The 25924-nt window shown below is 37.3% G+C and overlaps 1 protein-coding gene across 4 annotated transcripts in view; it reads left to right on the top strand.

The window, feature by feature from the left end:
• The window catches only part of KNL1 (kinetochore scaffold 1), a 31281-nt gene extending 6134 nt beyond the window's left edge, over positions 1-25147 (top strand). For all 4 annotated transcript variants that reach the window (XM_083839725.1, XM_083839723.1, XM_083839722.1 and 1 more), the window contains exons 7-26: positions 615-654; positions 1676-1713; positions 2063-2115; positions 3591-8837; positions 9573-9717; positions 10574-10641; positions 10767-10865; positions 14408-14523; positions 15350-15440; positions 17119-17235; positions 17761-17848; positions 19709-19789; positions 20276-20315; positions 20428-20529; positions 21023-21123; positions 21480-21548; positions 21703-21812; positions 22373-22491; positions 23703-23825; positions 23933-25147. In XM_083839725.1, coding sequence (XP_083695851.1) covers positions 615-654; positions 1676-1713; positions 2063-2115; positions 3591-8837; positions 9573-9717; positions 10574-10641; positions 10767-10865; positions 14408-14523; positions 15350-15440; positions 17119-17235; positions 17761-17848; positions 19709-19789; positions 20276-20315; positions 20428-20529; positions 21023-21123; positions 21480-21548; positions 21703-21812; positions 22373-22491; positions 23703-23825; positions 23933-24038 — 6953 coding nt within the window. In that variant the 3' untranslated portion in view covers positions 24039-25147. The remainder of the gene's footprint in view (positions 1-614; positions 655-1675; positions 1714-2062; positions 2116-3590; positions 8838-9572; positions 9718-10573; positions 10642-10766; positions 10866-14407; positions 14524-15349; positions 15441-17118; positions 17236-17760; positions 17849-19708; positions 19790-20275; positions 20316-20427; positions 20530-21022; positions 21124-21479; positions 21549-21702; positions 21813-22372; positions 22492-23702; positions 23826-23932) is intronic.
• Positions 25148-25924: the final 777 nt, after the last annotated feature.

Genomic DNA, 25924 nt, shown 5'->3' with positions numbered 1-25924 from the left:
GTTACTTAACTAATTAGTACTTACTATTGGTACTTAGTTACCCATTAGTTACTAGTATAAGTGTACCTTATAGCTCAGAGAAGGAATTATTTCTTTTAGACAAAATGCACCTAGAGCAAAATCTGTTTTGGGGATTGTTGTGGTTTAACCCGGCCGGTAGCTACGCACCACACACCCCTAGCCTGCCCGCTGGCAGGACAGAGCGAGAAGCTGAAAAGTTCTTGGCTTAGTGTAAGCACTGCTCTGCAACAATTAAAACATCAATGTGTTATCAACATCAGTGTGTTATCAACATTCTTCTCCTAAATCCAAAACATAGCACCCTACCAGCTACTAGGAGGAAAATTAACTCTATCCTAGCTGAAACTAGGACAGGGATTTAGATCAAAAGAAGACCGAGAAGAATGTCTCATTCACTCTGTCAAAGATGACCTAGGAAGAATCTGAAAAGCTAATGCATTTTCAAGTACTTTGGTTCTCTGGGTTTTTGCCATGATAAAAAGGAACACAAAGAGTGAGAACTGCAGAACATTCTTTTCTGTGCACTTTACTCTTGTCTCTGAATGTTTTGATCCTGTTTCTCTCATTGTAATGTCTGATTTTCTTATTCTTAGAGTGTGCAGCAGATACAGGGAATCATGTCCTGCTTAATCAGTAAGTCTGGGGAAAAATTATTCCCACACTGCAAATACATTTCTTCACATGGCATGCGACCATAAGAATGTTACTCCTCAAAGAAACCAACAAATGTAACATGCTTATTTATTTAGGTATAAAATTGCTCTTTTGACTGGTTTTGAAAAGTTTGGCTGGTTACAGGAATACAGCAGAAAAAGGATATAGCTGTTTTGGCCATTCACAAAACGGTAGATGTTTCTGAAAAATTGAACAATTATGTCTTGAAACTGCTTCATCCAAAGTTGATTGTTTGGGAATGTCTTCCAGGAGACACTTACCAGATTCCGTATTTGATAGAGATGGTCTTGTATGTTTATTACAATCACTTTTTCACTCAGAGGTGGATAGAGTATTAGTCTGATCTCAAAGTTCTAGTCTAGATAAAATTATGATATTGTTACTCACCAACTCAATTTAATTTTAAAAGATTTAGACTGTTTCTGTGCATGAAAGCAAATTTTTATATTTAAAACATACAGCAGGGGAACATTTACCTACAGCTATAGTTAACAAACACTTATAAAGTTATCAAAGCAATATAGTAATGTGTGTGTATAAATAAAAATCAGTATACTGGACAAGGCGGTTTGGGCTTGAAAGAACATTCAAGAAAACACTGAAGAGCAGAAATCATTAAATGTTAGATGAAGAGCCACACAAGTTGGTCGGTGTACCTGGCTTTTGATTTTACAGAGAAATGACTGCAGGCTTTAAGAACATGTCTTCAGTTTTCCAAAAAGAAAGGAACGACTATAAGTAGAAGGTCTGAGTTAAAAATAAAGTATTAACCTCTTTTCCCGTGAAAAAATGAGTTTCATGGGAAAATACCACTTTAGTTCCAATTAGGATATATTGAAGACATATTTGTAATGTCTGGTATCTGCTGCCCAGTCATGTATGAGCTCTGCAACAGAATTCTCTGCCTTTTAAGTATATTGCTGAAGCCCTCTGGTTTGCAATCTTTTAACAAACTGTTTACCTAAACCATCTTTTGTAGAAATGAAGAACCTGAAGCAGTTCCATGTGAGATCACTGGTGAGTTTGAAAATCGATTTAACAACAGAATGACTCTTTTTATTCCAAACTATTGATAATAGTTGATAGAACATTTTTAACATGTCTAGAACAGTCTCACTGACGGAGATCACTATTGCATGAACACACTCTGTCTCATAATGCTGTTTACAAGCATTGTATTGTAGAAGCATGGGTAACCCTACTACGTGTTCAAAGGAGTACTGAAAATATTTCTCAGGATGTATTTGGTTTTAAATGTGCTTACTCAGAATGTGATACTTATGTAATGAGTCCATTGATCTTCAGTTCAGTTGATTAAAATAATAAAATAGCTCAGCAAATGCACTATTTCCTTTTCTTTTGACAGGGATGAACACTTTGCTTCATGCCCCTATCCAGGCTTTGGTGCAGCAGACTGAGGTATGTGAAGGTGTTCATTTTTTTTCAGTGCTGAGAATATTACTGTCCAAAATATATTGCAATAATTTGTGTAGTAAAGGTGAAACATGTACCTCAGCTGCCTAAAAAGTAAATCCTTGTATTCACAAGAAATTTGTCTGAAGCATAATCTTCTATACTTTGAAGTAGTTTCCTAATCTGATGGTCGTTATAGTATACTATTGATAATTTTTGTTTCTAAAATTGCTTTTCAGTATCTGAGCTAGTTCTTACATTTTTTTTCAATGCTTATCTAAGAATATGTAAAGGAGCTTATGTTTCAGATAGGTCAGTTTAATTTTTTTCCTCATGGATTACTGTCTACTTTTTTTTTTCCATGGGTAGAATGGATATACACTGTCCCTTCCTACTGTTAAAAAGGTTTAGAAAATTGCAGTGACTGGCATGAAAAGGTAACTGAAATGCTTCAGTTGACTCAAGTGATAAAACACAACATTTTTAGTTAAGACCTTAGCAGGCACAGAAATCCTGAACTGTGCTATACTTCAGTGATGATGTCATTGGTCTATTTTATCAAACAAAGCAATTGAACGGTATCCCTTGATCCAATGGCTTTTGACTTTCATGCTGAATTTAAAAATATGGTATAAAAAATGTCCTAGCTCTTGTGAAAAAATGCTTAAAGAAAAAAATAAAGGTTAAAATCTAGTGTGGATTAAAAGATATATGCCATGAGCCTATAAAGTTCATATTGAAACCCTCTCTCTCCTTGGTTTAAGTAATGTATATGATTTATGCTTTTTCTATTGTATTTTATTTCTTGCATTTATAAAATAATAATGGATATATAACAATATACGTAATTTAAAGTAAACACAAAGTTGTTCTTAATCAGTGTATTCATTATGTTTGATAAACTAGAGTATTATATCTTGCTATTGGCCAGTTTTTATCCACAGCTTTAAAACTCTAAATCCTTTCTATTAAAGAGACTGAAATCTTCTTATTCAGGGTGGAAGAGTCTTAAAAAAATTCCAACTTGGCACTGCTGCTTTGGGGAACGTACATGATAAGCTGGGCAGGGATTTTGCTTGCAGTGGGTGAGTGGGGAAAGATAGAAACGCCACATAGAAAATACTGATTCATAAGTCTCAGTGATTGTTCTGTGTTTACAAGGATGTCACATGTGAAGATGTGAAGGTTTTGTCCAACAGAAATCTGAGAAACATTCTTTCAAAATTCTAGTTAAATACATAAAGATATTACAAACATATAAAATATAGGCTCTAAGAATTTGTAACAGTTAAGTTGTCCTTTCTTTTAATATGTTATTACTTGTTGAGAAGGACTGAAATGTTTTTTTTTCCTCCCCAAAAAGCTGTAAAGATAGAGCTCTAACCTTTAGACTGCATTAGCTGACTTTTGTTGTGAATAGAGTAAACCACTGTGTCATTTGTTACAAGTGTCAGTAACTGTCATTTCTTGTCTTTTTTCAGTGCCATGATGTGGACAACGCCATTCAAAGAACAAATAGGCATGACACAACACTCACCTTTTCAGATGAAAATGAAATGGAAATGACAGCTAGTCACACTGCAGTGATTACACGTAACCTGAAAAACAATGAAACTGACAAAACTGAGAAAATAGATATCACATCATTTCTGGCTGGGTTAAACTCTAACAGTGGAAAGGCAGAAATGAGTAAAGAACTTCATTTTTCCTTTGATCCTACAAACTGCCTGTGCCCATCTTTTGAACAGAAGGAAGATGCTACTACGGTAAAAAAAATAAATTTCAATGAATTTTTGATGCGCTTGAAGTCAAATGAAAAAGCACTCAATCCTATTGAAGGACCTGAAAAAGAAAACCTTTTTTTTATCCCTTCACAAGTCTCAGAAGACACGGCACGATCATCGGCGGAATCTTATTCCCATGAACCACCGGCCACCTTCAATGTAACAAAAATCTTTAGAGAGCAAGATGATGGAATGGAAATGACAAAATGCCAAGCACCTGATGTTAAAAATATGCGTTCTGGTATTTGTGGGGCTCCACCAGAGCAATTACTGTGTGCAGATGTTACTGAGGCATTTGCAGATGATGGAATGGATATGACAACTAGTCACACTGCAAAAATGTCTTTTCCTTTTGCCAGTGTTGGAAATCAAAGTTTAAACTTCAAAAAGGATTTCCCATCCATGGAGACAGATAATTATTCTGTAGTAAAGAGAGCATCTCATCAGCAATTAATTGTAAAGCAGGACCCTCAACTTTGTACAAACAAAAAACCAGTAAATGTTGAAGACACTGTAGATACTACAGTGCTTCAAACTTTTAAGCAAGAGACCAGAACTTTGTCTGCTATCCCGGGATCTGTTTCTTCTGAGACTGTCTTCCGAGGTGATAAAACTGTTTTTTCTATATGTGATGACATGGAAATTACTGGGAATTACACAGATGTAATCTATAACGAAAGTACCAAAGGAATGAGCAGTTCATGTCCTAAAACTTTTGAGAAAACAGTTAATACAAACTCTTTGCCAGTAGGAAGCAGACATCCAGCACTTGATGACGTTACAGAAAGTCTACCATCTTTAGATAATCGAGCTTCTGTGTCACACAAAACTAATGCGCTTGAACAAATTTCAGGCTCAGATGGGAGAACTGAAAGAGTGACCCAAGATCATGGGACTGCTTCAGTGGATGTTGGTTTTGATTTGTGTAGAAATTCAGTGTCCACTGGTACCTCTAAGGGTAGACTTCAGCACAGACATTCAAGCTCTCTACTTGTTTCACTGCCAGGTGAGAAAACTGCAATATTTTCAGGAAAAGATACGGCCTTGACTAAAACTTGTATTGACAAGGCTGATGGAAAGAATGTTGAAAATGAATTTCCTCCTGGAGTGTCCACCTCTGTCACCTGCAAACCACATTTTCTTGGTAATAGAATCTCTACATCTCCCAGTTTAAGTGAGCAGGAAAAAATGGAGATAACTAAATGCCAGACTGTTGTCATTGATGATCAAAGCGTTGGGATAACTGCAGAAGCAAAACAAATGCATGGTAAAATAATTCCAAGTGAGAACCACAACAAAAATGTCAGTCCTGTGGCAAGTTCTTTGGACAGGGACAAGGAAAATCTTGAGGCAATTGGTTTTGATGTGAATATGAAAAGAAGCCAGACTACAGAAATGAATACTGAAGATGTTGAGGTGATAATAGTCAATAAGAAGCTTGGAAAAACAAACTTTCAGGCAAGTGGTCTGATTTCCTGTGCAAAGAGCGTGCGTCCATTACAAGAGCAAAAGAGAGAAATCGCAGAAAATACTGCCACCAACAGCAGTGCATTCATGTCTTTGCAAAGTCAAGAAGTCGATATAACTCAGCCTTTGAAAAAAACCCTTCAGAATGCTTCAGTTTCCTGCACAAATGACAAAACAGACGTGTTTTCAGATGATCAAAACATGGACGTAACCAAAACTCATTCTGTTGCCTTTGAAGTTGCTCCTACTAATACAGTACAAGAATATGAGAATACTCATAATCAAAATAATGTGATATCCAAGCAGCTGCAAAAACAGGCCTCCCGATTTTCTAATAATTCTGGTGTAGATACCACTGTAAGTCAGACTGCAGCGATAGAATATAGGGATTTCAAAAGGAGCTCAGATAAACAAACTGTTACTCCTTTATCTGCAAATGGTATGTTCATGTCTAGTAATGAACCCACTCCCTCCAGAAATACAAGAAACGTACAACCTGCAAAAATACTGTGTATAAATGCAGATTGCCAAAACTCTGACAGGCAAGTGAAAACCCGTACTATGAAGGTAGTAAATAATGTGTTGCCAACTCAAGAAGAATCTGAGAGAGATTTCCTGGTCAGTAAAACAGTTTCTTCAGAGGAGGATTTTAAAAATCCTCAGTCAGCTGATGGCCTGCACTTGGGTATTGAACAGACATTACTAACTAATACATCTGAACAACTGAAGAGAAGTTCCCAGTTGCCTTTCTTTTCAGAAAAGTCTGTTTTGTTTCCCTCTGGTGAAAACATGGACTTGACTGAAAGCTGTGCAGCAATAGCTCCTGATCAAAACATCCATATGATTTTACCAGGAAGAACAGCAGCACCAGTACATAATGCTGAAGATGAAAATAAAACATTATCTTTAAAAAGAGGGGTCATGATGACAACAAACAGTCAGGAGCAGCCTGGGTGCGATACGTACTCCTTGGTATCTGGTAAGCAAATGTTAACTGTGACTGGTTTAAAGCATTTGCATTTTGTAGATGAGAAAACTACCATATTTTCAGAAGATGCTGATATGGACATCACGAGAAGTCATACGGTTTCAGGAGAAAACAAAATAGTTTTGCTGCCTAAAAGTTCAAACAATGACATATCCTTTGTTTCTGGAGATAAAACTTGTGTTTTTACACACAATAATGACATGGAAATAAGTAGATTTGATACTGTTGCAATTGATAAATGTGTGGAAAAGGCTGAACCTGGAGGGATGCTTAGCAGAGCTAATAGGACTGAAAGGAAAAGCTCCAAGGAAACAACAGGGGAAAAGACTGTTTTATTTTCACTGAGTAATGAGAATAATGACATGGAGATCACAGAGAGCCATACGGCTGCAATAGGCCATGAAATTGTCTCCCAAAACGAGGTCAGGCTTCATTCTCTGTCTTCAGCTCAGCCTGTTAAAGCTGTTAAGTTCACAAGTAACCAGAGTGACATGGACATTATGTCTTGCCCTGCTGATAAAATTACAGTTAAACTTTTACATGATGATAACTTGAACTTGAATAAAGAGGTTGGACAGGAAGCTCCTTCAAACAGTGAAGCTACTGTGCTTGCTGTGGATGATATGGAAATCACTAAAACTCATAACGTAGCTTTGGAAGAAAATTCTCTGCAGGGTAGGCTACCCAATCAGTCTGTTCCTCTATGTTCCACCATTATTTTTACAAATGACAAGGCTGATATGGAAATGACCAAGTATCTCCCTGATGATGAAAGTACTGAAAGAGTCCTGTGTGAGGACAGAGTAAACCCTCCTAAGCAGGTTGGACAGGAGGCTCTTTCAGGTAGCAAAACAGTCATTTTTACTTTGGCTGAGGATATGGAAATCACTAAAACTCATACAGCTGTGTTAAGTGGTGATGTGTGGGACAGAAGGTTCATTCCAGCCGTTTCTGCAGTTCCTGCTGATCAGACCATTGTGTTTCCACACAAACAAGATGATATGGAAATAACCGTATCTCATACTGTTGCTGTTAATAACAATATGGAAGGATTTGAGAACCAGCAAGTGTCACATAAAAGCACTCGACAACCAGGCTTGCATAGTGCATCACTGTCTGCTTGCAGAGATGAAGTAGATTCTCTGCATGTAAAAGACCTGAATGGTGAGTATCTTAAAAAATCTAATGATAAGCCTACCATTTCTTCATCTGCTTCATCAGCCTCAGCATTTCCTACTGAGAAAGGAGCTGCCAAAGTTCATAGTGGTGCAATACCAGATTCCATTTATTCTACCTCACTTCCAGAAGACACTTTGGATGTCCGGGCACCACAGGATCTTGACCTTGCCACGGATAATTCAGTTCCTGTAAACAGTCAGCAGGATCTTGTACATCCAGGAAAACTGAAATCAAAGAGAGTGTCTTTCAGATTTCCAGGTAATGCCCCCTTGGAATGCAGTGAAGAAACTGGAGCTGTGGTATCCCATGTTTCTCTTCCTATTCAGCAATCGGATTCTTTGAAGAGTCCTCCAGATGGACTTAGTACTCAGACAAACCAAGTATTGAAAGATAATTCATCTAGGCATGAAGATCTAGATACAGTTTTAGCCAAGGATGGAGCAGTTCCAGTTTCTGACGGCGAATCAAAGGAAAACGAGAGGCTGTCAGCTGAAGGGGAAGTACTTCCAACAGACTTCCAAATAAAATCTGAAGAAACTAAGCAACTTTTGGTCAGCGACAGTCCAAGAGATCCAGTAGATCCGGCTCTTGCACCTAAATTATCAGGTATTTTAAATGTTTGTTCAAAACTGGAAAACATTAGAAGGAAATCTGCAGTTGTCTCTGTTCCTGAAACCGCTGTTTCTGACCAACTGCATAAGTTACCAACTCAACCAGAGGATACCTTGAGGTTAGGAAAAAATACCATAAAGGAACAAGATAATTTATTTTATCCTAAAGAGCAGGAGAATGCATGTCTTGAATCTGGAGCAGCTCCTATAGGTACGAATTTAGGTATGGCACTTAAGGACAAGTATCAAGGAATAAATGTCCCTCTAGGTATCTTCCAGCCTAAACTACCAAGCAGAAGAAATCCTTCTGTTTCTAACGTGCAAGACGTAAATGTAAAATCTTCAGACAAAGTAGAAGCACTGGTCTCAGAAGTAAACCTAAACACTGGTGAAGCACCAGATTACACCAAATCTAGTAGGCAGAACTTCAGCCCTTCTCAGTTTATAGCAGAAGAATTTCTTCCTATATGCCAAGAAGCAATGGATTCGAATGATTCTGTAAGCTTTGGATCTGTGGAAGATGGTTGCAAGGAGATAAGCAAAAGAGATATCTCCCACAATGAAAAGATTAAATGTGAAGAGATGAAAACTTGCAACAGCATAAAAAGAGCTTTGGAACAAGATGAGGAGGATCTTCAAAGTCTAAAGAAGCTCAAGGCGGATGAAAGCTTGGTTGGTGGGGCCTCCCTTGACTTGCAGGTGAGCCTGATCACTCATTGTCAGCATATAGGAACATTGACAGTGCTTTTTAGATATTGAGATGCAAATAGATCTGTTGCTAGTTTTTTTTTTTTGTTTACCACCAGTTTGTAGTCATTTTGCTATGTTTTCCTCAGAATTTCTCTCACTGTTTTCTCAAACTAAAACAGTTGATGTGTGCAACTTCCCAGGTCCATGACAGAATAAGGAATATGTCAGTTCTCTCCATAGTATCCTACTGAGCCTTTCTCAAATAAGTATTCTTAGTTGTCTGTACTAAAACGTGTGCTAGTTGTTGCTTAGGTATAGTGATAAATTAAGGCTGAAAGCAATTACTTAAAATAGAACATGTATGTTTATTTTAAATTAGCTGTCTTATGGATAGCACAAATTGCCATGGGCTCAAGAAAATCGGTGCAAATATGGAGCGCTAATCTGACCTTAAAAATTAGTTTGTTACGTTATCATTACAAACTTTCTAATTCCTAAAGCTGCAAGAGCGTGCTGTGGTGGCTACTGGTTTGAGAAATGAATGAGGGATTTTGTAATATCACTTCCTATATGCCGTGGTAGGAAATGGCTTACGTGTATGCTGATTAACTATAAAATGTGCAGATACCACAAATAAATTTTGAATGTCAAGAAACAGCTATGTAAGCAACTGATTGAGTTATTCTTACATTGTTTCATATAGCTCTTCTTTTCTTTTCTTGTTTTTTAACTTGCTGATACTAGGTTACTTCAGGTGCTCTATCTCAAAGCCAAGTAGATGTTCGTGAAGGTGAAGATCCTCCAAATCTATCAGCTAAAAACCTGGACTGTACTCATGCCAACAGCAGCAGCTCTCTAGATTCTGTCAAGGCCGACACAGAATTAACAAGTAAGACTTCCTTTGTAGCAATTGTCTCAAACTTTTCTATTGTTTTGGGTTAATCAAGGATGAGCCCTACCTATAACACCTTGAATGCCTGTGGTACAGCTTCCTACCCAGCCAGCTGACATGCTTTTACGTTCTGGCTATGAGGCCAAGCCATTCAAGGAATACTGAGATGAGGAGGAAAAGCAGTAGAATTTAAGTACACTTTTGTTTTAGTGGGCAGGTTGGGCTGAAGAGGCAGTTTAGTTTCCTTAGCACAGAGTAAATCTTAGTTTATTAGCTCTTGATGATTAGCTGGTACCTAACAATGAGGCAGAAATCTGCCAGTCATCTGGTAAGTGATATTTTGCCTATATTTACAAAACCAATCCCAACTTTGCCCCTTGCAACTATGAATATATATGTTTTGTCCAGTGGAAGTCAGACTGTCCTTTAAGTGAGAAACTAGACCTTCTTAGCTTGGCACTTGAAAGCTATGGTTTTACCTAGAAATTTGCTGGCAGCTCAGCTGCTGTTTGGTCTCTGCCTATCAATGGTGCCCTCTGAACTGGTTGGAGTCTGTTTCTCAGATTTATTACTTTTTAGTATGATACATGTGGCTTTCCTCCTATAGAAAAGTGAATTCTGTCGTTTCATTACCACTCTGACATGAATTTCATTTTACATTAAATTTCTAATCTATTCCTCAGGATTTGCCTGAAGTAGTTTTTTCCTCATTAACTTCATTCAGCACCAGAAACACGCATAAAGGTCAAACTCTACGTTAAGATGTCTTACTTCTGGAGCTAATCAACTAAGATTCATATTTCTGTAATAATATTTTTAACCCCAGCAATGCCCTTTTCTTATTTTTATATAGTTCAGCGATGCAGTCAGATGGAGTCTCAGCTTCTCACAGACAGCATTTGTGAAGATAATTTATGGGAGGTATGTATATGGCTGAGAGATGTTAATTTATTTTCCGAACAGGAAAAATACTTGTGTGCATATATACCAGTAAGCATTCTCACTTGAAGACTGTACTTACGTGTATGTTTTTCCTAACTTTGCAGAAATTTCAGAGTGGTGTTATCACAGTTGGAGAGTTTTTTACACTTCTTCAAGTCCATATTCCAATTCAGAAGCCCCGACAGAGCCATCTTCCAGTCAGTGTGAGTATCTGTCCTCTGATATGCTTGAGGCTTTGAATTGTAGTCATGGTTTGTCATTGTTTTTTAACAGCTAAGTGGTCTGTATTGAAGGTCTTTAAATGAGTCAAGGCAGAAGTCAGTTCCACCTTGGCAAGTTAGACACTACATGCTTCCAATTCTGTCTTTGCTTGTTTACCTCTGATAACGGATGTTTTTTGTTTTTTTTTTCCCCTCAGTAATGAAAAATAGAATAGATTTCTATCTCTTGACAAAATACAGCGTATCGAGGATCATCTGTTCTTGGATAAATATGCTGATCCTTGGTTTTTGAGCTTGCTTAAAGAGCAAAATGTTTGAAAGTAAGAATTAGAAGCTCTATCTAACTTCACATTATCTTCTTACTACATCCATCATCCACTGAGGTCAGAATCCTGAAATGCTGCTCTGCCCTCCTGCTGCGTCTTCTATTCTCTTTTAAGTTGCTGCACCATGACATACCTGTTCTTATTTCTCGCCCTTAAGTCTGTTCTGCCTGAACCTTTTTTCAGTACCCTCATCCTGGATGGAGGAAAAACTTCTTTTGAATTCTTGCTGATATGGGAACAAATAGTTTGCTTGCATGCATACAGACAAGCACCATGTATTAGTAGTAACCTGATACCAAACAAGGAAGTAATTGTACTGTGCAGTCTCCCTGAAAACAAGGCAAGGTGTCACGATTAAGAGAAGACTGAGATTTTTCATGAGGCAGTTTTAGGACAAGGAATGCCTTTATTAATCCACCTCTGGCAACATAATTCTTAAAGTAGAATTTATTTCTGTAAGCTCATCTTGAATCTGTCTTTAACCCATCACACTTCTCCAATTCATGTTCTGCAAATGGAATTTCGATACATGAAGTTGATCTTCAGGTTGTTCTTCTTAAAACCCTGTGAAGAGAGAACCTCAAAGCTAGTATAACAGCACATGACTAGCAAAAGCAAAATAAAATTTGTTTGGGTTTGGTGGGGAGGAGTTGAGGTGTTTTGGGGTGTGGGCTTTTTTGTTTGTTTTTTCCCCGAGTGGTTCTGTTCCATAATGTTTGAAGGCACATTGAGAAGTCTTGAAAAAAAAATATTTTACCTTTAGCTATTATAGTCTGAGAGACCTGATTTGTGTTTAGCTATACTATGGTTTTGTTCATTTAGCATGTGGATTGCTTCAGTCAATCACAATTGCACCAAGCCCTTTATTCAACCTAGGTTTACTCTATGCCTAGAATTTGGGGGGTGGATGGGGGGGAGGGGGGGGGGGTGAAGAAAAGCACTGGGAAAAACTGTCCAAACTGAAAAAACCGTGCTGAATTTCAGTGTATCTGCTTTACAGTATTTCTTCCAGCGGCTCCAATGAAAAGGTAGATTCCTTCTTATGTAGTCTAGTTGTTGCTTTCCTTGTATATAGCCACTTCCAGCAATATGGTAGAGAAATTTACAGAGACTGTCAGCTTTGATGTGCAAATTGGTAAGCAAGACGCTGAAGTGGGTTTCTTATGGTTCTCTCCTTAGTTTTGGATAAGCACTGCAAAATGTAAGTGTGTACTGTCAATCTTAAAGTGTTCGAAGTTTGAATATCTGACTTCTATCTCTTTACTTTGAGAAATAACTGGAAGAGGTTCCCTTTATTTCCCCTAACTTAAAAGTAAACTAGGAAACTTGTCCCAGTACAATATTTTAATAGTTTACACATTTCCTATCAACTTGATTTTTACATTTTACTGTTATTATGTGAGTTTGGGGTTTCAGTAAAGGTACCTTCTTTTCATATAAGCTCTCTTAAGACTGGTGTTTCAGGCTTGCTTGTTTGTACACCTTTGTGTAGCCAACTGATTTTCCAACTAGATGCTGGAAATAGTCTGTCACCTGTCTGGATTTCATGAATAACTGCCATTTCTTAAAAAGATTATCTAATAAAGTAGTGTGAATGAGCTGCTTAGTTTTCCCTACTGACGTGGAAAGCTTTCGAGTTTTATGAGTAGAGAAAGTTTGTTTTTATTTTTTTATTGTGTTTATTTAAAAGAGGATATGGGGAATTAGCTCAAACAGTTCCATTTCTTGTTGCTTACAGCACTTTCTGCTGGCATGGCAAATGATGTGCCGGGGCAATGGAAAAGCCATCCTGCAAAGTGGAAAACCTTAGCAGTGTCTGGATAATTTAGAAGTGGGTTTGGCAGGTGGTTCTATGCCAGTACTTTTTCTAGCATGCTGGAGAACTTTTCAGTAGTCTGTTCCATGTTAAATAAGTTCTAATGACGTTCATTCTTCCTTCTTCTGAATGGGTTATGTGACACCTCTTTTGGTAGAGTGAAATAGTTTCTATCACAATGACATATTAAAAATTCCTGACAGTTGTTGTGTATGAAAACGTGTATTCAAGAACATACTCTTTGCATGGTAAGTGGTATATTTGTGAAAATTCTTCACTCATGAAATTCATTCCAGTACTTCAGATCTAGTTCTTAGAAAGCTGGCTCCTGTATAACCAAGTCTTACAGTTGTAAGATGTTACATTGTAAGGATACATAGGTCAGCAGAACATTCACATTAGAAATTTGGATACCTTCTCGGAAATAAGGAACTCTCTTGTGGTGTTCTGCCTTTATTCATTCCTTCTTTGCTGACTGACTGAGATTTCTGAGTTGCCTATGCAAGAGGAAGTTAAAAAAAAGTGTCCATTTTAAAGTTCTTTATAATTCTGATGTGGTAAAAGAACGAAAGCTATATTAGCATAATTTGTATTGATTGAATTGTTTCCTTTATGAGTTTTAAATCTCGTGAAGTTTTATTTAAGATGCTGTTCTTAGCTACAGTTTAGTTTACACTTCCAATTTGCAAATTTATTTGTACTGAGCTGTCTCTAAATATTCATGTGGCTTACAAAACTCTGGTACGACTCATTAGCATCTGACCTCTGATAAAAACAAACATACAAAATAAAACAATCACAAAAAGACTGAAAGCTTTCTCTGAAGGGATTGAATTAACCTGTTATTTATGTGCTCCAATATATAAGTAATTTTTTGGAATATCCCCATCTTATTTATTGGATGTGACTAAAGACTTACTGAAAATTGTGATCTTAAGATAACTACGCTTGATTCAGAATCTTGTTTTACTCTAGAGCACTATCATCATCTGGATAATGTGCACATATTTTTTCAGGTTTCCGTATAAAAGTAGTTTAACCTCTTCCAGTTCAGGTTTTTGAGCTCTAGTGATGACAGCTCCTTTTCCCAAAAGGAAGTGTGTTCTTGAAAGTGAGGAAACATGGAGCATAAAAATGAAATGAGCTATCTAAGGTTATACGATTAACTTTTCCCAGAATTAAATAGGACAGGTCCAGAACGGGGAGGAAAAAATCATTGAAGTATGTCAAGCTACCTCCGTTATTTTTTTTCTGTTCTGCAAAAATAAAGATTCAGGCCTTTTTAGTGGTTTCTGTATATGAATTGATAGAAAGTTGCTGATTTAAAAAGCATGCATCTTTTTTTCTTTTTCCTCATAATTTTTCCTGCTGTTCTTTCCCAGTGTGCTGTCAGTGCACCACCAACTCCAGAAGACCTGATTCTCAGCCAATACATTTATCGCCCCAAGCTGCGTATTTATGAAGAAGATTGCCAGGTCCTTTCTCAGATGATAGATGAGTAAGTCTGTCTTTTTTTTTTTTTTTCAGTCGTAGGTTATATTAGTAATTCTATTTTTCAGCTCCATTTGCGTGCAGAATGTCCTTAAGAAAGTTATTAATTACATATGGGAAAAACAAAAAAATGGGAGTAAACCTACCTAATGTTGGTAGCCAGTTTATTACAGGTTTATACAGTATAGGGTAAACTCTTAGGGAGGAGCTGTGGTTATGGAGATAAAGCTTGATTTTCCTCTGGTACTAATAGAGTGTCTTAGTTGCAAATCAGAAGAGTTAAAGATTTTGAGTTGTACTGAAAATAATCAAACATAGGAAGCAAAATCATAATAGGTTACGATCTGTTGTTTGTTCCAATTTTCCAGTGTTTACTGTTAATTGAAATACAATTACCATGACTTATTTCCTTAACCTGAAGGTCACTGCTGGTCTGATACATGATGCCATTTACAATTTGGGTTAAATCAAGTTTTATAGTAAAATTTAAAATCAGTAGTAAGATTTTTCCCAGCCCCATTAGCACCATTTTCCATTTCTTTAGATCTGTAGCTCTCTATCTCCTGTTCAGACCTACTCTCTACAAAAAGACTATAGAAAGTGAACTTTTCATTATGTTCCAGAGTGTAAAAAACATAGCCCCTATGTAATGAAGGCTTTAGAGGACCTCTCCAAGACGTAAGACCCAAATAAATGAAAATGTTTACATTTCCATATCTTAATTAGAAAAGGTGAATGTAGTGTATAAATACTAATGTGCTTCTTTATATGCTTGATGCAGTTACAACGAGCCTTTCTTTCAATTCTTTCATATTTTTTTTCCTGTATTTCAGATTAAAACAGTATGTAAGCGTCCAGGATCAACCACTGGTGAATGTGAATAAGAGTTTGTGGGAAGTAATGAGAACCTGTTCTGATGAAGAGGTAATATTGCATAACAAAATAATGTAATGAAGAAGTAATTTATGCATTCAAATTTATGAAGAATTTATGCATTTAATAAAATAAGAACCATGATGGTCACTGAATAACAGTAGCTAGGTAGAAGATACAAGGTAAAATATTTTCTGAATGAAAGTCTACTATGAGAACTGGAATAAAGAATTTCTTATATGGCAGAAGGGTTGAATGCAAAGATGGTTTATAATACTGTAGAGGAACAAGTTACTGTGAAACAGAAAAACTTGATGTTGATAATTCAGGTTAGTTAGAGAAGAGAAACTTCAGAGAAGCCTCAGCAAACAGTGCAATTTTGGAAGCGAAAAAATGAAGTTTTACTGTTGAAGCTCTATAGCATCATTGGTGGTGCAGAATTGTCCATTAACTTAAATGTTTATTTAGTTTGGAAAAGTATGGGTAATAGTATGAGACATAATAAGCAGAAAGTGTTGTTACACAGAAATAAAACTGCATACAGAATTTGGAGTACAACAGTGGTGTCATGTGCCAAAAGAAAGATGATGAGGCCAGAGGGTATTTAAAGGAGAATGCTAATGATAATGGGCACAAAAAGCACCCCAAAGACATTTGCATTTTAAAAAACAGAAGCATTATAAGTGTCCCAGACAGAATTAAGAAGGTAGATCAAGGGATTGTTTTCCTCGCTTTCAATGTCAAGACTAAAGAACTAGTCAGCAAAAATAAAAAGTAACAAATTTAAAAGACAGTATTGTTCATAGTTCATAATTAGATTTGTGTTAGAGTTTATCACTGAGGCTAGGATAACTGGATTCAGGAAAAATTTACTTAGAAACAATAAAAGCACCAGAACCCTTAGTGAAAAATAATAGATTTAAAAGGTTATTGAGCAAACCCCTACGTACTGGCATCACAATGATACCACCTAGTGGAAATGGATCGAAAACACTACAAGAAAAGCTTTTTGTATGTTCCTCTGCATCTTCTGGATTGACAACTGTCAGAGAAAACTTCGAACTACACAATTCTTATAGTCATTTCTGAAGTAGTTGTCACCATTCCTGGAGCTATTAGAAGACTGGGGACATGGTTTAGTGGTAGACTTGGCAGTGCTAGGTTAACAGTTGGACTTGATCTTAGATGTCTCTTCCCACCTAAACGATTCAGTGGTTCTGTAACCTGTAGCTATGTTCTATTAAAACAGGTGGCTTTTTTGTTTATTTCTTGCAATTTGGGCACTGTGTGGACTTGTTAACGTTTCGGTTAGCCTCTTTAAGTTAGCCCCTTAGTAAGGAGGCAGGTGTTCTAAATAAGTCTTGAACAATTAGAATGAGGCATCTGACATGGTTAATGAAGCTGCTCTGTTTTTTAGTGAAAGCATCTCTTCCTTAAGTTATTGGAGCTGTTAAAATCTGATGGTACTGTTTTCTATGCTGCTCACTCTTGGAATATAGACTGTGTTGGATCTTTGCTAAGAAAACCATTACTTTAGTAGTAGCCTTGAATTAACTTGGATTGTCCAGTCTTAAATTCAATTTCCTTTGAAACTATCGTGTAATACTGCTGCTAGAGAAAATGGGATATTGCAGGGAGGGAGAGCAGAGAAGAGAGAAAGAGTTGATTGAACGATCTTTTGTTTCACATTCCTATTCACTTTCCCTTCTGTATTTTCTATTCATTGCAGCTGAAGAGCTTTGGAGCAGAACTGAACAAAATGAAATCCTATTTCATCAAAGAAAGTAAAATCTTGGGTCACAATGAAAAAGAGGCATTATACAGCAAATTACTGCAGAGTGCGCAGGTAATGTGCCGCAAGGCTGCAGAGGTTTAGGTTTAACAGAGGAACTTCTACTGTATTTTATCTGTGCTTAGACTAGCATAAGCTGGGACCATCAGATGTAGGACCCTAACTATCTTGTATAAGACTCTTTGGTATTGAACTTGTTTTTCTTTTATTTATAAGAAAATATAAAATACATTGGGACAGTGACTTTTTCTTCTAGTTACATTACAGGAACCTTCTACCTAAGTATAAGTTAAAAGCTCTAGAAATTTATTTAGTTAAATCTCATCTCATCCCTTCAAAAAAAGAAAGTCATTACGAACATTGTTAAGTATCTGGTATTTTCTTATCTATGACAACTGCCTTAATGTTGTCTGTTAGTCTGCCTCTTCATTCTAATGACAGATGGTGTCAGCTACTTTAATTACTTTATTAGCAAGCAAAGATCCACATGGTGGTCCCAGAAGGCATTCAGCTTCTTTAAAAAAATTCATTGACTTGTGTAAGAACACATTGCAACAGAGTACAATTTTCCTGTCTTAGGAACAATATGAAAAGCTACAGTCAAGAATAGCAAATGTGGATGAATTGCTCAAGGAGGCAGAAAGCTGTCTTGCTGATCTGGAAGCAGGTATGTGTTTGCAAACCAGTGACTGATTTGCTGATTTCTTGCCCAGTCACTCTGTTTTTCTGTAGAGCTTTTATGTAAACGGTCACTTCAAGATTCTGTGTCTGGTGGTTGCTTGGGATTTTAAAAGTCCCATGTTGCAAGTATCTATTAGGTCTGAACACCTTCATTTGTGTCTGCAAACTTGTTTTGTGGGAATAACTTGCACAACAAATGAAGACTGGGAGCATTTCTGCACTGAAATACAGAATTATAATTGTAGCCTACGAATGTATAACCAAGCTAGCTAAATCTGAAAGTGATGACAGTACAGCTGCTGGCAGCACACGGTTCAAAATGGCGTCAGAACCTGCTAGTGATCCTGCAGATTGGCAAGACTAAGCTTTGTACTCCAGGACTGTACCATTTTCAGTGTCATGCCTGGATGGTTTAAAACTTGATCAGCTGTGTTCAAACAAGCTGCAGTCAGTACTTGGGATTGCCACATTACGATAACTGTCTCTTCATAGAACCATAGGATAGTTTGTGTTGGAAAGGGCCTTAAAGATCATCAGTTGCAACCCCCCGCCATGGGCAGGGACACCTCCCACCAGACCAGCTTGCTCAAAGCCCCATCCAGCCTGGTCTTGAACACCTCCAGGGATATGAGGCATCCACAGCTTCTCTGGGCAGCCTCTTCCAGTGCCTCACCAGCCTCAAAGTGAAGAATTTCTTCCTTATATTTAGTCTAAATCTACCATTTTTTAGTTTAAAGCCATTACTCCTTCTCCTACACTATACTCCCTGACGGAGAGTCCCTTTCCAGTTTTCCTGTAGCCCCTTAGGTACTATAAGTTTGTTAAGAGGTCTTCTCAGAGGCTTCTCTTCTCCAGGCTGAACAACCCCAACACTCCCAAACTGTCTGTCAGAGAGGTGGTCCAACTCCTTGATCATCTCTGTGGCCCTCCTCTGGAATCATTAATACTTTCATGTCCTTGTGCTGGGGGCCCCAGAGCTGAACACAGTCCAGCAGGTGGGGTCTCACGAGAGCAGAGCAGAAGGGGACAATCCCCTTCCTTGCCCTGCTGGCCACGCTTCTTTTGGTGTAGCCCAGGACATGGTTGGCTTTCAGGGCTGCAGGCACACATTGATTGCTTGTGTTGAGCTCGTCAGCCAACGCCCCCAGGTCCTCAGGGCTGCTCTCAATCCATTCTCCACCCAGCCTGTGTTTGGGCTTGGGATTGCCCTGGCCCAGCTGCAGGACGTCGCACTTGGCCTTGGTGAACCTCATGAGGATCGCACAGCCCCACCTCTCAGGCCTGTCCAGGTCCCTCAGGATGGCATCCCTTCCTTCCAGTGTGTCAACCGCACCACACAGCTTGGTATCATCGGCAAACTTGCTGAGGGTGCGCTCCATCCCACTGTATGTGTCACTGACAAAGATGTTAAATAATGCCAGTCCCAATCCTGACCCCTGAGGAACACCACTTGGCACTGATCTCCACCTGGACATTGAGCCATTGACCTCAACTCTCCGAGTGCAACCATCCAGCCAATTCCTTACACACTGTGTAGTCTTATCTGTCAAATCCATGTCTCTCCGATTTAGAGACAAGGATATTTATTTTTTGTTTTTCATTTATTTTTCTTCCTACTTCTCAATGCCTTCAGTAGAAATTAAAGTGCACGGTAATTGCATTGTTTCAAAGCTATAAAAGGATCTGTTACTACTTGAGGTTTTTGGTAGATAGCCCACCAGCTTCTTGCACATTATTAGCTAGCTTTTAAATACTAAAATGTCTAAAACTCAGAGATAAATATAATGAATTCTAAATACTGAATCTGGGAATTCTGCAGAGACCTTCTGATGCTTGTTTCTGACAGATTCTGAATGGGAAGAATGTGAGACAGACTGCAGTGAGGAAATGGCAGAAGAGGACTCTGAATCAAAAAAAGTAGAGGAAGGTAATGGTACCAGCTGAACTAACTGCAGGGGTTTTTTTTGTGGTGTTTTTTTTTTGTTCATTGATGTTGGTTTTGTTTTGTTTGTGGTTTTTTGTGTTTTGTTGTTTTCTTTTTTACTTCTGGAGAGGGTGAAACTGCCCCCATCCTTGCTGTATTAGTTGATAGCAATGCAAAAATTACTGCTTTCTTTTCCACATTGAATACAGCTAATAATATAGGTGTTAAAGAATGAAAAGGATTTGTTCTTCTCATGGGTAAATGGGATTTAGAACTTGGAAAAATGTGACTGGAAGGGTGTGTGCTGGCTATCATACCCAGCACTTCAACTGTTCTATAACTACTAACTTTTGTAGACCATATCTGTATCCAGGTAGAAGTAAGAGCTGTTGAGATCTTTCATGTTGTTAAGGAAGATGACTGCACGGTGAGTTAGGGCTGTCTTTGTTGCTCTTTTCTCTTATAGCTTTTTTTCCTCCTTTCTCTTAGAATTGGAAAGCCTCAAAGCTCAAGAAGAGGAACTTCAAAGGTAAGATATCAAAAAGCTTAAAGGAGCTTAAAAATGTACACACTCAGGTTCTAGAGATTTTTATGATTTTTCACCAGTGTGCTACATCAGATATTTTGCTTTATCTTTGCAGAGAACTGTTGGGTCTGGAGACTGAGAATGAGCAAATGTTTGTTCAGTTGAAACATCTACAGGAAAAAGAAAAAAGCTGCGAGGAACTCCTGGAGAGATACAAGTAAGGAAGTGAATTTCAGGTTTTATCTTTTTTTATCGGTTCATTCTGGGGACTCACATTTCTGTATAAATGTTTTGGGGTTTGTTGTTTTTCCTTTTTATTTTATTTGGAAGATCTTTGGATGCCCCTTTCTTCACAATCTAGGATAAGCAAAAAAGCTTTGGTGAACTTCAGTATGTGAGGGACTGTTCTATTAACAACTTTGTAGTGATACTTTGCATCCAGTCTTTCTGTATCCAACTCTCCTCCCATCCCAGAATTAACATTTATGTGAAATGAATAGTAATGTGCTTGGGTTCCCAAAAGATTCTTACACTCTGTTGACAAATGAAAATTTATTTGGTCTCTTATAACATAGCTGCTCTTATGCATTAACGCTTTGATCAATGCTCTGATTAATGCTGCATTAATGCTCTGAACTTTGTCCTTCAGATAATTGTGTTGGTTCGTTGGTTGAAACTTAGGTGTGGTTTTTTTTTTCTATTTCTTTTAGCTTCCCTGAGTGGGAGATTAGTGAATGGAGTGAACAGCAGGCAGTCTTTAATTTTCTTTATGATTCAGTTGAACTTACAGTCATATTTGGACCCCCAATAGGTAAGTTGCAAAATTGGTAGGTTTATGGCTTATGAACTTGAAAGATTAAGTAGTTGTATGATAGAAACCCAAAGGTTCTACATTAGTGAATATCTACTAAAAAGAAATAGGAAAAAAAAACATAGTGCTAGTAGGCTGCTAGTAAGCAGAGAGAGGCGATAAATGATGGTTTTTAATATGTTTATCAGTGCTTTCTATTAAAAAATTGTAAATAATGTGTAATGAATGGCTGTTTCTGAAGAGGAAGAGCTGTAACTGCAGAACTAAGTATGGAAATAACTGATACTTTTTGTTGTTTTTGTTTGTTTTCTGTTTTCTTGTGTGTGTGTGTTTTGTTTTGGTTTTTTTCTTCTCAGATGGTGATGTTTTTGGTGAAAATCCTTCCAGAAAGATAGTTAGCCTGAGCTTTGAATCTCTCTTGGATGGTAAGATTTTGAGTAGCTTGAAAGTAGCTGCCCTCATTATCTCTTACTGTGAGGATACATTATAAATTTGCGTTTTAGCTGCTAATGCACTACTACATGGCTTTGAGTAGATTTCTTGCAACGTGTTTTTTTGTTTATTTTTTGTTTTTAACAGAGGAAAAAGCTCCACTCTTCTCATGTTTAGTCCATAGACTCGTCTTCCAGTTTATTGAAAGTCAGGGCTGCTGGCAAGAAAAGTGTCCCACACTGCAATATTTGCCTCAGGTAATGTGCCAGGAAAGCCTATATGACTCTTGAAAAATATTAAATCTTTTTTTCTCACAGAGAATAGGGCTGATACTGATGAATACTTCATTAATGCAAATCAAAATCAGCTTCATGAATAAATATTCTGGGGTGAGACGGGAAGTGCCTGTCTCGGAAGGCAAGAGACCTAAAAGCTGTAGTTTCTTCCTAGTTTGCTGCCTTGATGTCTGGCTGCCTTAGTGATTTCTTAAAATCCTTTTCTCCTGCTAGTAGAAATCAGAGAATTGAGCTGAATGCCATTCTGCTTCTAAAAGAATTAACAGTTCAAATTGCCAAACCCAGCTTGGTGTTCCCACATATCTGTGTAATCCTGTTGACAAAGCTAAGGGGAGAAACTTAGGGCAAAGAACATACGTTTGTTTTTGTGTGTGTAGAGTTTCATTTTTACATCCAAACTGAGATAGCAGTTAAGCTGCATTTTTTTTTTTTAATTTTCTAGCATAAAACTGCATTTTCAAGTGTCACATAACTTACCAGTCTCAGTTCCAATGTAATTTCTCTTCTGTTCTCACGTGTAGGTGCTTCATGATGTCTCTTTGGTGGTCAGTCGCTGCAGGATCTTAGGAGAGGAGATTGAATTTCTGGAGAGATGGGGTGGAAAATTTAATCTTCTGAAGACAGATATCAATGACACAAAGTGAGTAACCTCAAGTGGAGCTTACACAAGTCTTACAGAGGGCCTCTGTAAGACAATCAGAAACAAGGCATCAAGATAATTTGGTTTTCTTGAAAATGTTATTTTATGCAACTCCTTATTAACAATCTAACTTTTTTTAGTATAATTGAACTATAATATCCAAAAGGCTGGAAACGGAGCTCCTCTGGGATTCAGCTAACTTCCTTACTATCCTCTACTCTCTCCTTACTTGCTGATTTCTTCTTTGACTTGACTCTCTCACTTAAACCTTTAGACCAGAGTGTAGCAATGCAAAGGAGACAGAGCCAAGAGTTTACCTGTGTAGCTTAGTGCTTCATTTATTTTATAATAGGCTTAGTCTTTGATTCACTTCAGCCAAGCAGAAACAGCCCTTGAAAGATGAATGCACTTAAACCAAAGTTTATTTTCTTTAGCTTTCATTTTCTCGCACTACTTCCCACCCAATTAATTTTTGCCTGCCTACCTTTAAGCTGTTTACATACATTACTCTAATTTTGTAGTACCCTTTGCAAAAAAAGTGTTCTATTACGTGCCAAAAGTCACTTAAAAGTTACAATTATTTAGGTCAAGAAAACAGATGCAAATGTAACCTATGCTCAGATTTACTGTGGTAGATTTACCTTGAAAAGACCTTTTTTATGCTTATCCTGTTTTATGCTATCACAAAGCGTCTGTTTCCTGGGTCTTGTGTACTGGGTGATGGTCTTACCCTTATTTGCAAAAAGATTCAGTTCTGGCCTTCCTGGATATTGTCATAGACAGAGTACTGTTCTAGATAGAAATTTGACCTGATTTAAACAGGGTTGGATTCCTGAAACAAACTTAGAATTATGGTCCTGCTTAAAAGCTCAGAAAGCTTTAGCTAGCTAGAAATGTTTTATGTTAATTAGAAAACAGATTTTTGATTATTGCTCTGTATTCTCGTGTAATTTTGAAAGGATCCGTGAATTACGTGTGTATAACTTCTGTGGGGGTTTTGTTTTCTAATTCAGTGGAAGAATGCTGATAGTGTTAGAATGGAAATGTTCTTTTAACCTTATTTATGAAGCCACTGCTAGTCTATTTTAGAATTCTTTAGGAATTATTGAGCTTGTTGCAATTTGTTTTCCTTTCTGCAACTGAATTCAAAGGAGATGACAGTATATTTGTGCATTTTGTGTTGATATTTTATGTTTTTATTTCTCACACAGAGTGAAGCTTTTGTTCTCCAGTTCCACGGCTTTTGCAAAGTTTGAGGTGACTGTGTCTTTATCTTCCAACTACCCAGCTACTTCACTGCCTTTTACTGTCCAAAAACAAATAGGAAATATTGGGTGAGTTGAACAGAAAGAACCATCCACGTAACTGAAATTTAAAGGTAGGGGTGGGATATTAAATGGTCTGTATCACCTCAAACACGTGGTAATTTTCTCTTTTCCAGACACGAGGAAATTTCTGCTGTTCTGTCCAAGGTACCAGTTGGTTACCACTATCTGCGGAGAATGGTGAGCTTGATCCATCAAAATCTGCTCCAGGATCCCAGATGATTCGCTAGATCCAAGTGCAGGACTGAAGAAGTCAAACTGGATATTCTTTGACTTTAGCCTCAAAGGAATTCAAGGTCTCTCTCACCAGAATGGGAATGCTGTTGGCTTCTCAGCTCTCTAGGAATCTTGTTTAGTAACTGGTTGATATCGATGATGCTCAGTGCAGACCACAGGCTTTTCTTTTGTACCAAACTGTAAATGAAGAAGTCTCTGAAGAGGATGAGGAAAAGTTTCTTAACTCTTCTATTAATCCAGTCCGCCTTTTCTTCTAATCACCACTGGTCTTGGCCTCCTTTTATTGTCTTTTCCTAGTATGAGTATTCTTCTGACATAGTTTGTTAATTTTATTCTGGATTGATTTACAGTGCTCTTGTGTAAAACAATGATGATTATTTTCTAAATTAACGTGACTGGAATTTCCTTTAATTAGCATTACTTCTCTACTGCATAGCATTCTAACATATCACATCAATTTTGAGCTTTATCAGTTTCCTGGAACCCTTCCCAAAACACAGAATTATAGTCTTGCTTCCGATTAACCAAGTAACCTGTAATAATTAGACAGTTGGCCAAAGCTGGAAAGACTTCTGTCATAAAGACTACAGATCTCTGTGCTTGACCGTGGACTTCAGGATGCAACAGACTCGGAGCCACCAGGTTCAATCTGCGTGAGCCCTTACAACGCAAAGTTTGTTCTGATGTTCTGTGCACAGGTCTTTGTCCAGTACAGTCTCTCTCTTTATTTTGGTACATTGTCTGAGGTTGTAATGAGTTAGAATTTTAGTGAGGAGACTGAGCTATTTAAATTTAGGAGGCGTCTGTAATATCATTGGTGCAGTCCAGATTGATTTTGTATATAGTTTATATATTATATTGGTTGAGCTGTTGGAATTGATATAACCCTGATTGAATTTATGGTGTTGAAGTGCCTACCATTTCTGAGCAATCCATTCTGTAGGCTCACACCGTTTTTTGTAACTCTGTAAAATACATTGAATTTGAAGATGTTTTCATGTGTTTAAAGTGTTGATGTATTTTTGTCCTTTTACGTTTTTTTCATTCTGTTTGCAAGGTGGAAGTTCATTAAACATTTGAATTATTGTTCTTTCTTCTTCAAGGTGTGATTATTGGCTGCTCCGTTTAAACTTTTGACTGGAAAATTACATATTACTCTTGTAAAAGCTGTTAGCTATTTGAGAGGATTTTTTTCTTGTGTTTCCCAGTGCTAGACTACTATGGCTGGCTTTTTCAGGACAATCCATTAAAATTTTATTTGGAAAATAGTGACTAAGTTGCAAGTGACTTGGATACTATACCTGGAATTACTTTTAAATTTTCTGAGGTCATTTTATCAGCAGTAATAACCGGTAGAGGGTGCTGCAGTAGTACTTTATGATCATTATCTAACTTGGGTTTTTTGTGCCTTTTATTTTTTTTCCAGCATGTTTCCAAGCCCAAAAAAAAAAAAGATAATGAAGACTGGAGTAAATTCTTGGTAGAGTTTATATTGGTCTGAATATTGAATGAAATACCAGATGAAACAAAGCCACACATTTGCAGTAGAAAAAGGGGATTAAGAAGAAATTAAGCAGTTCCAGTTTTGTATTTAATTTATATTTGTACTTGATTTTTGAAGTTAAAGTTCATAGTGTGTCATCTATAGGACTTGATGTATTACTGTTAAAACCTTCATAGATATAATGCTTACCAAAAAAAAAAAAATTGCCAGCCAAATTTTGATGAGAATTTGGTTATATAGACTTCAAACACAATGCTTATTGTAGCCATTGCTCAATCATGAAGTGGGATATATAATATTAGCAAACTTATTTCCTTCAGCAATCCACTTTCATTCGCAGTGCAAAGCTGAGATTAGATTTCAAATT

Source organism: Anser anser (genome assembly GCF_964211835.1).
Source record: "Anser anser genome assembly, chromosome: 5".
Taxonomy (NCBI): Eukaryota; Metazoa; Chordata; class Aves; order Anseriformes; family Anatidae; genus Anser; species Anser anser.
This window is presented reverse-complemented; position numbering and strand designations above follow the sequence as displayed.